The 12,963-nt window shown below is 31.7% G+C and overlaps 1 protein-coding gene across 1 annotated transcript in view; it reads right to left on the reverse strand.

Moving 5' to 3' along the window:
* Window positions 1-704: 704 nt before the first annotated feature.
* The window catches only part of Smp_057410 (hypothetical protein), a gene marked incomplete at both ends in the record, with an annotated part of 26,471 nt that continues 14,212 nt past the window's right edge, over window positions 705-12,963 (reverse strand). The window contains 4 exons of the mRNA XM_018798680.1: window positions 705-890; window positions 2,064-2,093; window positions 4,728-4,828; window positions 8,404-8,487. Of these exons, the coding sequence (XP_018653598.1) occupies window positions 705-890; window positions 2,064-2,093; window positions 4,728-4,828; window positions 8,404-8,487 (401 nt within the window). The remainder of the gene's footprint in view (window positions 891-2,063; window positions 2,094-4,727; window positions 4,829-8,403; window positions 8,488-12,963) is intronic.

The following is a 12,963-nucleotide window of genomic DNA, read 5'->3' on the forward strand; positions in this document are numbered from 1 at the left end:
TTAACGCATGACGTTATAAAAAGTCGAGTTAAGAATCTTTTTATCAGTTACAATCGATTTCCACGTACGGAGTTGTGGATGCACACTGATGAGGAGTTCCATAATAGGGTGAAATGACAGTCCACTGCTACAAGGTTTTCAGTGATGGTCTAGTTAAAATCATTGAATGGTTTGAACTGTGAAAATTGAACTTTAATTTCGTTTGGGTTTTCATTTATCTGAAAATTTGTTGTTAATCGGTCCAGCCTGATCCCTATTTTATCTTAAAGATAGAAGTGACTAATTCCACTCTTAAATAAATAAATATCGCTATTATAGATAGACGCTAGCAAGTGTCTCACCGAAAACCCAGAGAGAATAGAAAAGACCTTATCGTTCACTATAACGATTTTTAGTTATTCAGTCGAAAATGTGAAATTTTTGTTAGACTGGAATGGTTTAGAATGGTATCGTCAAGTAATTATGACAGCATTTTGATTCATTCAGTCTTTATCTGATTCTTTGCATTCATTGTTACAAATTATTAGAGCACACAATTTTGACTGAACACACTACTTAAATACTACTTAAATACATACTACTTAAATACCCTTCTTTATTAGCTATGATCCTATCAGTAATAAAAGTTTTTGGAAAAAAACATTTTCTGAAGAATTTAAGAAAAGCCTTCAAAGATTTATTGAAATTTAATTTTTTTTTAATTACTAACCGCATTGTTCATTATATGGTATAGAATATTCCATTCTGATTGGAAATCCTTCTATAACACTGAGTTCATGTTTATTATTATTATGATCTGATTCAGTTATGAAATTGAATGATGATTTATTTAAATTTGTATCAGTTGATACTGGACTAGATGCTTGAAATGATAGTTTTTTAACAGTTTCCTAAATTGAAATAAACAATTAGTGGATGAAAGAATTAAGTAGTATAAAAACTATAGATACAACAAAAGAGCTGATATAGATAGAATTAAAACAAAAACAGATTATTATTAGAAGGGGGGTTTTGTGGAGATTTTAGTAATTTTATAGTTGAAATCATGAGTCGATTGAAGCTCGTGAGGCGGGATTGTGGATGCACACTGCTGAAGAGTCCCACAACAGGACTTCCAGGTTTTCCATAGTGGTTTAGCTTCAATTGGTTTATGATTTCAACTATAAAAAAACAGATTAAACATTATATTGTAGAGTTGACTTAACTTTTTTTTGATTAATTTTCACGGTTAAAAACATTACTGATTGTGTATAATAAGTAAGTTGTTAACCGATTCCTCAATAACAGAATTAACGGAGTAGGTGAGTAAATGACATATCCTTAATATCAACAATATTTTTGTGTTGTTGTTTTAAGTTTGTATCTTTTTGAAAATTGGCAAATATTTACAATGAATCAGATGATTTCATGGAGATTATGATTGATAACGTCTTCGTATTATAAACTGAGTAATGCATTAAGAAAACGAAACTTATTAACTGAAACAAACATAATATCTTGACTGAACAGTGTCATGAACTTCAGTGTTTGTGTTCTTTAAATTTTACTTATCATGTTTGTGATATGAGCATTGAAATTGATTTTAAACATTTATGTAGATTTAACGAAGTTGAGATGGTGGAAAAGATTTATATCTCAGGTAGATGATTTAGATTGAGTTTTGTTCTCTTAGCTGGATGGTTTGGTCGTGGGGTTTTCATTGTTCTTGTGAACAATATCATCAGCATAAACTATCCATCTCAGACAGCAAAGTTCCACCTAAATTCAATGTGGTTTTCATTTTATTTATGTTACTCAAACGACAATTGAGAACAGGGGAACAGTATACAATATATTCTGTTCTTGCTTTGGACATTTCAGCAGTATGAGGTGACAACCTCACATTTAGTTTGAAGGCAGAAACTTTAACTCTCATTGAGTGCATGATGTATTTGAGTTGAAATAGGAAGGTCCATATTTTTATTTTTTGTCAATTGTAAATGATGTATATTCATGAACCATGCCTAATACTATTTGGAAATTATTATTTCATTCTTGGCTATTAATAACTACAAGTAACTCACTTGTTTCATAGAATTAAGGTCCGAATAAAGCTGAAAAGAATTAAGAAAATTAATCAACAAATCATTTTATGTAATGAAACAAAGAGAGACTAAATAAATTAGATGAATTAGATTGATAGTGGTGACTGTAAATCGACAGTAACATTATACTATTTGAGATAGGTAGTAATTAAACCTGATATAGTCAGGTTTCAAATTCAGTGGATCGTGAATAGTCTACCAAAGTCTAAACCCTACGATTATCTATGTTTTAGATTAGTTTTTAACAAGGTTCACACATTCCTAATTAAATTGTGTGTGTATGACTGGTGTAACTATGCTCAATAGAACGACTCTTTTTTGATGTCTAGTCATTCTACCTTTTAATATTCATTCGATAGTCGAATTTTCTATCGATAATCATTATTTAACCACATTTTTCATACCAACGTAAGGGTTGTTCATTGATGCATATGACACATGCAATTTTTCTTTCTGTGTAACTGCGGTCGCTCCTCCGAATTTCTCTGTAAGTTTGGTTTCCAGAACGTTAATAAATTCTCAGATCCGAGAGTAGTCACCATTCGGTCTTCCTCTTTTCTGCTTCCTTTCAGGATTCCAAGTTAGGGCTTGCCTCGTGACGCAGTTTGGTGATTTCCTAAATGTATGTCCTATCCACCTCAAACGTCTTTTCCTAACTTCCTGTTCATCTGAAAGCTGACTTGTTCTCTCGCACAGTAGGCTGTCTCTAATGGTATCCTGTCAACGGACATTGATTATTCAGCGAAAATAACTTTTTATAAATACCTTTACTTTGTTGATGATGGTTGTAGTAGTTCTCGGATTTTCAGCTGTGTACATTAGAACTGTCTTGATGTTCATATTTAAGATTCTCACACTGATATTGGTTGACAGAGAGTTGTTTCGAGTTCCATATGTCCTTCAGTTGTAAGAATGCAGCCCTTACTTTATCAATCCTTGCCTTTACATCTGTATCAGATACTCTTTGTTCATCGATGATGTTTCCCAGGTACGTAAAAGATTCCAAATCTTCCAGAGTTTCTCCATCAAGTATGATTGGGTTGGTGTTATCTGTTTGAGGATCTTGCTTTTTCCTTTGTGTATGTTGAGGCCTATTGATGCAGAGGCTGCTGCTATATTTGCTGTCTTTGTCTGTATTTGTTTGTGTGTATGAGATAACAGGGCTAGGTCACCTGCGAAGTCCAAATCTTCTAACTGATTCTAAGCTGTCCATTGTATCCGTGCTTTCCGTCAGATGTCAAGGTTTTCATAATCCAGTTGACCGCCAGAAGAAAGAGGAAGGGGGAGAGTAGACAACCTTGTCTAACTCCGATATTTACTTGGAATGCATCTGTCAGCTGTCCTCCATGCACCACTTTGCACTATTGTCCGTCGTATGAGTTCATCTACTGTATTCATATTTAGTTAGGTGATTGATCATAACCGAAATAATTCATAAAATATCCTTTCATTGTTACAGTTCATAATGAAAATTATTATTAAAAATAAGCCCATTAAATATTATAACAATTATAGTAATAAATTAATTTTAATCAAAAATACTTTATTATAAAGAACTTCAGCCAATCGTCCTTCTACACCATCACGATCAACCATTGTAACAGATTCTTTATCATCTTCAACAGCCAAACTGTTTGTATCTGTAATACCCTATCCAAGTTAAATTGATAGTAATAATAATAATAATAATAATATGATTAAGTATGATAACGCATTATAATTTCATTTTGAATTTGGTTTTTATTTAACAAATTTTGTATAAAAAATATAAAATGAAATGTTGACACAACCGGATTATTTTGCTTCGCTAAGCATTTCTTCATTTTCAGTTTTTTCAACGAAATTCTCCTCTTTGTTACGTTACATTTCACTTCCTTCACTTCGTTTTTTTTGATTGTCTGTCTGGATCAGTGAGTGTATGAAATATATGTATTCAAAACTCATTCTCGTATTCGGCTTATTTTATTTCATTAGTCTCTAATGTGAATTAAGTCGATAAGAATATACGAGGGTTGGTGGAATGTATGTTTCGATTACAATCAGCCAAATATTTTACCAGAGCTATATATTGGGCCGCTAAAACTTGTTTCATCAATATAGAGAACTGATTTATCTGAATCACATAGATTCAGCAAATTGAAAATAAGTTACATATTCTGGAAAAATATTACACAGTAACTAGAAAAAGCAACACATTATAGTTGTGATACACAACATTGGGCTCAAATTTCAGTAAGTCTACATAGATGAAAAAGTGGACCTGAAGATAAATAATAAAATTCATTTTATACCACTTTTAGCGAGGAAAGTAAACTCAGGTATCAGAATATACCCGAATGCTAAAAGTGGAAATCATGGTCTTTCAGTTAATGGTTTATCTGAGTATACACGTCATATTCATTTTTGTAAATGCATTAAACTCAACTTGGTAAATATATTGAACGGATTTTTTAAGGGTATTTTATTTTAAAAGTCATTATCAATTAGATATTCGGACACTATAACATATCCCGTTACATCAATCAGTAGTGCAATAAGTCTTCATCATAGCTACTTCTGGAATGATTTTAAAATTTGAATGTCTCTTAATAGCCAACTAATAAAAACAGATTGCCAAAATTTAAAATCAAAGTAAAAACATACTTTTACACTATATCCAACTATTCGACCAATTTCACCCTCTAAAGTATCCATTACATATGGAGTAATATTCTTAGTGTTCATACCTTGACTCATTCGTTCCTCTAGTAAATTACAGTTAACATAGAAGAGCGGATAGAAAATAAAGGATAGTGAAATATTAGGAATTACTTGTTTAAATATCAGTAATTTTAATAGTATTAACTTTCCTATTACCCTCTAAGTGTCAAAACGGGAATATTTAGTAAATTAATGATAAAACTGTTGATCATTATTAGCGACAAATGTATCACTTGTATCTGTGTATCTATCAAGGATATATTCGTAGCTTAGTAAGATGTTTTTGGTGATTAGTTTGCATTTTCTGTATTGATTACGTTAATCCTGAAGCTTTCGTTGTCTTTCTGGATAACTTAATAAGAATCTCGAAACTTTATTAAAGTGATTAGATTTCATATGTATTCATTACTTAGTAGTGATAAACGTCAGGTTTACATACTCTTGGATACTGATGAGATTTTGTCAATCACGTTGCAATGTGAACGTTAGTCTAAGTGACTACATGTCAAGTACACTATGTTTTAATGTAAGTTGGTTGAAATTAGGAAATTTGTAGGAAACTTTGAACCTTAGTTTCGTGCCGGTTAATATTTATCAGCGAAACGTTTCTGGAATCCTGAGGGAACTATGGATTTCAGTGAGGTTAGAACCAGAGTCATATAATTTCATGGGCAGAGACATTACTACTGCGATGATATGTTGTGAGTCCTAAGTAGACATACAAGTTTTTTTCTACATATCTGACCGTTTAGTTTATTGTTCAGGGAAACATTAGTCTTGTAACAGATTTATCTGGGTGGTCGGATTCGTGGGTGTATAAATATGTTTGAGGCCTCAGTGCTTTCAATAGTAATTAATCCCCACCACTAAAGTCAACAAAATACTCATGAGCACATTTTTTCGGGTTGGCTGAATTATTTATCAGTAAATTTTAAAGTATATTATATTATTGACTGATAGATTGTAATTATATTTCTTCAAATCAGCAAAAAGCAGAGACGGGCTGATATGATGTTTTCATATATTCATCGATTACTTTGTTCTAACTCCTTCGCTGCTGGCTATTAGAGTGAGTAGGTGCAGATGACTGCCCTATTATTAACAAAAGTCTACAATCATCAAGTAATTTATCACTTCTACTCATTACTTGGGCCTTACGTGATTATCACTTATTTAGTGCTGTCACTGAACTAAACCAATGATTCAAAGATGTCTAAAATCGTATACTAACAAATTATGGATGTCTTTAGCTTCTCAAGGATGTATTTATTACAGATTAGGCTGCTATATAATGTTCTCAACTTTTAATGTGTAGACGGATACACCATCTATATCAAAAAAACTATTTCATTCTGTTTTATGTCACTAGTTGAAGTTAGTAGTAAGTAACTTTTTGAAAAGATGGATAAATAAAACGCCACAACCAAAGAGTAGCTAATTTTAAATTATTGATCGTTATATCTTCAGAAAGTACTCATCAAATGGTTGGTTTAAGACAGCTTTTTCTACCTGTTTAAATGAAAGCTTTCATCTAAATCATTATTTAATTTCATCATATCCTGTAGTTTAAAATATCAATCAGTCAACAATAAATGAGTTTAACTGTGTCCGGAGTTAGATAGGTATTACTGAAGACAATGAATGATAATAGTGTTTTATCGTCTATGTATAAAGGTTGGAACTGTGAACCGTGGAGGTGTCAACTTAAGGGTCTAAATTTAACCCGCTCAATTAGTTGCTCACTTCACTTGATTCATGAAGCAAAATTAAAAAAAAATTATGATTAGTTGTATTATTTTCTGATAAGATGTTTGGTGCAAAGGTAAATTTTTTGCAATGTATTGTTTGTGTGATAATAACGTGACGAAAAAGGAAGATTTATTATACGTGAAGTAGGAGATAACAATGATAGTTCTGTCTTTCATTATTTTCCCAAATTGATTAAACTATGGCACTTTTAGTATCCTTTCATTATATAAAAGGGGATTACTTCTGGTGCATATATTCTTAATACTTGTGGAGCAAATTAGTTTACATAGGAAACGATTTGAAAGATGCATCAAGGTGGTATTTTAGGCGAAAACGTTCTTCCATCATCGGTGACTGAAAATAATAGAGCTAATACTGTTACTACTTGTAATATATGGAGATTTGTCTTGATAATTTCATATCATTGTGCTAATACGTATGACAACTTTAACTGATATAGATTTGTGTCAGGTTCTACATTGGTCATGATTAACTAGCTGTGAATAAAAAAGTGAAAACTTTTCTCTCTTAGTTGTTTTCATAATCTCAACTTCGTTAATCAAGAAAATTGTCACATTACACTGAATGTTTTGCTTGAATTTGAAAACTACTGCTCTTTATTAAATAATATCCGTTTTGTAATTGACAATAAAATATCCAAATGCCTGTGGAAAGCAGTAAATATTTATTAATTCTGGAACTTTTTGATAAAATATGTGTAAATTGTGTGTTTATTCCAAAAAACCTTCAGGAATCTGAACTAAACTAACAAAACAGTTGTTAGCCTGTTGGTGATAAACATTGAGATAGATTCCTAAAATTCCATCAAGAAGTCATAATTGGTGGAAATCAACAATGTCTACAAAGAAATAGTCATCATCTATCTTGTAACTTAAATTTTTAAAACACAATGAGGATTTAAATTGGGCTTCGTACCAGTGTAAGAAACACTCCATAATATGCCATGTGTATGTTGGACTGACATCAATAACTTAATTCAAGAAGAAACCTGTATTGACAAACTTGCAAAATAAAGTCTTACTCTATATTGGTAAGCACCATAGTTTGTTTTTATTGATCCAATAAGTAAGAGGCATGAATAGTAATGAATGTAGTTTAGTTGGTTAAAGAATCCTGCCGAAATGAACGAATGTAAATATTAGTGAAATGATTTGGCATTGAAAGGCTGGTCAGACTAGTTTGAACAGAGCAAACCAAATATTCACATGCTATTTATGCGATAAAAATTCTATTGGTTTTTGACTACTAGCAATTTAATCAGTAGTTAAACTAAAATAACGTAAAATTCTAGCATTTTTAAATTTAAAAGTTACTTTCTTTTGATAGACTTAGATAATGCAATGAAAATATGAAGTTAACTAGAAATATATGATTTATCGGGTCAATATACTTCTAACAGTCTGATCACAAGTTTACTCGTGAAGAAATTTGTAGATAGAAAACCAAAGGTCGACCAAATAGATTGAAAGATAAGAGGAAAACAAAGATCATAAGTAAAAGGACATGAAACACCACTCCGGATAATAAATCAACCTTACCAGGGTAGGTTTATCGTAAGTACAGATTTTTTTGAACACAAGGAGGTTTGAACCATCATATGGTTGGGGCTTCAAAAAACCTATGGTGTCTTGTGCTAATACTTTGTGGTGGCATTTAACATCGTTTTGATTATTGCCTTGGTTTTTTCTCTTACTTTCAATCTGTCCTATCGTTATTTGGTTTCTACCTACAAATGTTTTGACAAGTAAATATGTCATAAGACTGTTGGGAATGTAGTGCACTAATATATTACATAGTTATGGTCCTAATAGTTAAATGTTCATGAGAACATGTAAAAACTTCCACTTACTTTCAGTTGTTACGTAGAGAATTTGAATAAAATTTCTCATTTCACGGCAGGCATTCTTTTTAAACTTCATGCTCACACTTTCATCTTAAGAAAAAATGGAAAATATTACTTTTCAAAGTTTCTTTTATAACCTCACCAAATGTTAAAAAACGCATTTGTGAACATTTTCCTAAATAACAAACAATATAGGTGTACGAAGTCATAGAAATTGTCAGAAGTTAAATAAACTGTAACAGAGTAGAATGCGTTTGAATAACCTAAGAATACCATTTTTATATTTCGTTAACTTTAGTGAAAATTTATTATGCTTCTTAGTAGCGTATGGTATTTATGGTGTTGTGTAACTCCTAGGAACATCAACGGGAACACAACAGCATTACCGTAATGAAAGCTGCATATAAGTAATTATAAATGTTATCAGACTTTGAAAGAGAGCTTTATATTTCAAGAAAAGATTATCAACAAAGTGTATATTGGTTTAAACCAAGTATATCACACAACAATTAGTCTAGAGGTATTACTAAGAAAATGATAAGTTACAGGTAAGGTTTGATGATCGATACAACATTCTGTTCAATACAGAAGTATAACAATTAATAATAACAACAAAGTAATTACTGTCAGGGAAGGTTCGCAACTAAAAAAATGATTCAAATGTTTCTTTATTGTGTAACTGATGATAGTAGAGTCTTCTATTGCTTTTTAACTAATAAACTTAGGTTACTCCTAAATTTATATTTTTATGGATTTGGTTTAAATGTAGCTCACAAAACTGACGTGGTAGAAATTACTTAAGTGAAAAATGTACATGTTAGAACTTATACCGAAGGTTGAAGATTAGTATCTCAAGTACATATCACACGAGATACCATTCTGATAATGTTTAACACAACAACAAAGGGTTTCTAGTGAATACTCGTATAATATTCTTGCAGAACATTTTCTAATTATGCGAGGATCCTTTACTTATACGATGTAAAAGCTGAAGGGATCTCCACCATCCTATTGAGTAATTATATGTACTACACGATATATCATTTGTAGTAGTTTCGCTTTGTTACCCAATCATCCTCGTAATCGTTATTATATGAACCTCAACGGTATTTGAAATCACGGGTCAATGAGAAGCAGTAACTACACTTCATTAATGGATAGCGCAGACCACAAAGCTATAAGCACACCGAGTGAATTTGAAGCTGATAGATGAATATGTATGTGCAAGCAAATACATAGGCAAATTTATATTCAAATCGCATAAGAGCACAGCAAGGTCAAGCATAAGCCAAAAATAGGATTTGAGTATACATATATATGGGGAAGTACATCTGGAACTCAAAACAATTGTCAATCAACATCATGATCAGAATTTTCAATAAAAGTGTCAAGACAGTTCTACTGTATGGGGCGGAAACCTGGAGAACTACGAAAGCCACCATTCAGAAAATACAGGTGTTTATTAACAGTTGTCTACGCAAAATACTTCGGGTTTGTTGGCCAGACACTATGAGAAACAACCTACTGTGGTAAAGAACAAACTAGATTTCATTGGAGGAAGGTATCGGCAAGAACTGCTGAAAGTGAATAGGACACACATTGGGGAAAGCAGACAACTGCGTCACAAGGCAAACCCTCACTCGGAATCCTGGAGGCCAAAGGAGAAGAGGAAGACCAAAGAACATATTACGCCGAGAAATGGAGACAGACATGAGAAGAATGAACAAGAATTGTATAGAACTAGAAAGGAAGCTCAGGATAGAGTGTGTTACAGAATGCTGGTCAGCGGCCTATGCTCTATTGGTGGTAACAGGCCTAAGTAATACATGGGGAAGAGAATGAATCATCAAGTGATATTTAAGTAAACAACATTTTAGCCAGAGTCTATCATGTGATCTGATGATCATAACAGTACATAGTAAAAGACAAATTGCTACTGTTCTATTAACATTTTCTGTCAAGGTAAGTTAATAAAAAAAGGGCTTAACCAAAATTAACCATAATCGAAATTGATTGTAGGATAATAAACAAAGATGGATAGTGGATAGCAGTGGAATCCGGGACGCGAGTTTCGTCCCATTTGGGATTCGTCAGCTGGATGTACCTGCATATCAGAGTCAGAGTTGATGTTCACTATGAGACTCGTACCTAGTACCTTTCATCAATGAGAGACTGATCAATTGCAGTCGTAAACATCAATGGGAAGACTCAAACAAGGATAGTTTCTATACATTATCTATTTTCAGAACTTTAGTATTCTACCAACTCTTTAAAGAGATGGCTCAAATCATTACAGTTATTATCATTATTATTAATACACAATTCGGGTTATTATTATTACTATTATAATTATTATTACTATTATTATTGATATTACTATTATTATTATTATATTTGACAAGATAAGTTGATTTGCTCTACTTTTCATATTTTCCTTTCAATTTCAAATATTAAAAAAAATTTCATAATTTGAAAATTTGTTCATTCATGGTTCGGTTTCTAGGAGAAAAAAGAGATAAGTATGTCTACATGTTTTTTATTCGGTTACCTGTCAATCATTTTATTTAACTTAATAACGGGGGAAAAAGCCAAGATGACAGTAGTGAGGTGAAATAATTACTTCAAAAGTACAAAAAAACATGATGGAATGTCAATCAAATTATTCGAGAGAGAGAGAGAGAAGAAAAAAGCAATCACTTTTGAACATTTTTTTCCTTTAAAACTACTATCTTAGTTTCAAAATGAAGACGTGTATAATGAATACAACGTATTGAACAGATGAAACTGTTATATTCTATAATTCTATTTAAATATTTATCATGATTCTGATGTGAATAGAGAAACAAGAAGCCTGGATAAACTATGGAAGCTATTTTTGGGGACGTTATTTCATTTAATTCAAAGCTTGTTAAACAGTAACATTTACTTTTGTCCCTAGTCGTGTATTCTACAGATCATAAGCTTTCGTTTGATGTATTATTTACTATCATAGCCTTTCCTGTTTCCAAGCTTTTGTGATTCAAAAGTAATCTTTTGTACTCTATTTTTTACTCTAATCCCCTAGTTTTGGACATAATTGTGTTTTCCTAATTGTTTGTGAGTTGTAGTCTGGTTACTCATCTATTTATTCATGTATCTAATCTGAATTGGAACTAGATTGGAGTGTGATTTGGAACTGGGAATAAATTGACTGGTGTTCTAGTTGACTTGTCTTCTTTCTCTCTCGTGCTTGTCAGGCAATCAGATGATAGGATAATTCTCGTCTCACTACCCCAAGCAGTTGGTCTCATTTCGAATTCATGAATACTAACCTCAAGGTTATACCAATCAGCTTATAGCGTCAATGCCTTAATGTAGATTGAGACAAGTTATCTTCTGTATATTACTGGGTAGATAGATATCAAGAATGTAACAGATTCAATTTTGAAATCTTTATAGTATGAATCAATTTGTTGAAACTCTAAATATTTTGTTGAGTTATTTTTGTGGAATGTGTTTACTAGCTGAGATTGATCGAATGAATGAGTTATGAAGCTAAATCAATAACAAAAGTCTGTAAATTATATTTTCAATCTTGAAATCAAAGAATTTGTCGAAAATCACTGGTTGTAAAGAACTGACGGAAGTTGAAATTTTAGTGATTTGTAGGTCTTTCATTAATTGTAATATTAAACTATTTACATCTACTACATATTATGCTATGATCAAAAGTATCGGTTTTAATTAAATTATACTGAAATATACACTAGTAACTTATGATTTATGTTTACGTTTTGATTTATACAGAAAATATATTCTCAAGTTTACTGATAAGCTTCAATTCTAATTATCATTGGTCTATGGGTTATGATTTACACTTATACATTAACGAAAGTCTCGTGGTGAACATGAACTCATCAAGCGACTCAGTAGAAATCTAATTACCAAACCTTTCAATGACAATCAGTATTGGTGATACAGTTCTATCCTTTATTATTTCAGTCTCTTAGTCACCGTGTCAAATACTAAGTTTACTTAACTTCACAGAGTATTGAATCGCACTATATAACTGTTCAATCTACCTCTAAGAAATTCACTAACATAGATATGATTATTATTGATTTAAGACACTTTCTAAAGATTTGGAATGATCATAATTATAGCCATCAACTGTGGTACAAAAATTGCTATACAATACCCTTCGCTTAGAAAATATTATTTAGCTAATTTTAATTCATGATGAATACCATAGTCTTTAACTGAAATTATACTTCACCTGGCTTCGAAACTGAATGAAATGAATGGTCGTATCTTGAGAGAAGACTCATGTCATTACACGTTTAACTTCTATAGATTTATTCTAATTGATAACAGATGAAAATGGTTACTGGACTAATAAAATAATTATTTGATCAAAATTTAGTACAATCTAATGGTTATAAACAATAGATGAAATCCATCAGTTTATCCAACAGTATTCTTCTTTTCAATAGTTGAGATCATGAGTCAATTGAAGCTAGACGACCAAGGAAAACCTGGAAGCCCTGGACTCCTCCACAGTAGGACGAAACGGCCATCCAGTGCTTC

The sequence above is a fragment of the Schistosoma mansoni genome, chromosome 7 (genome assembly GCF_000237925.1).
Source record: "Schistosoma mansoni strain Puerto Rico chromosome 7, complete genome".
Taxonomy (NCBI): Eukaryota; Metazoa; Platyhelminthes; class Trematoda; order Strigeidida; family Schistosomatidae; genus Schistosoma; species Schistosoma mansoni.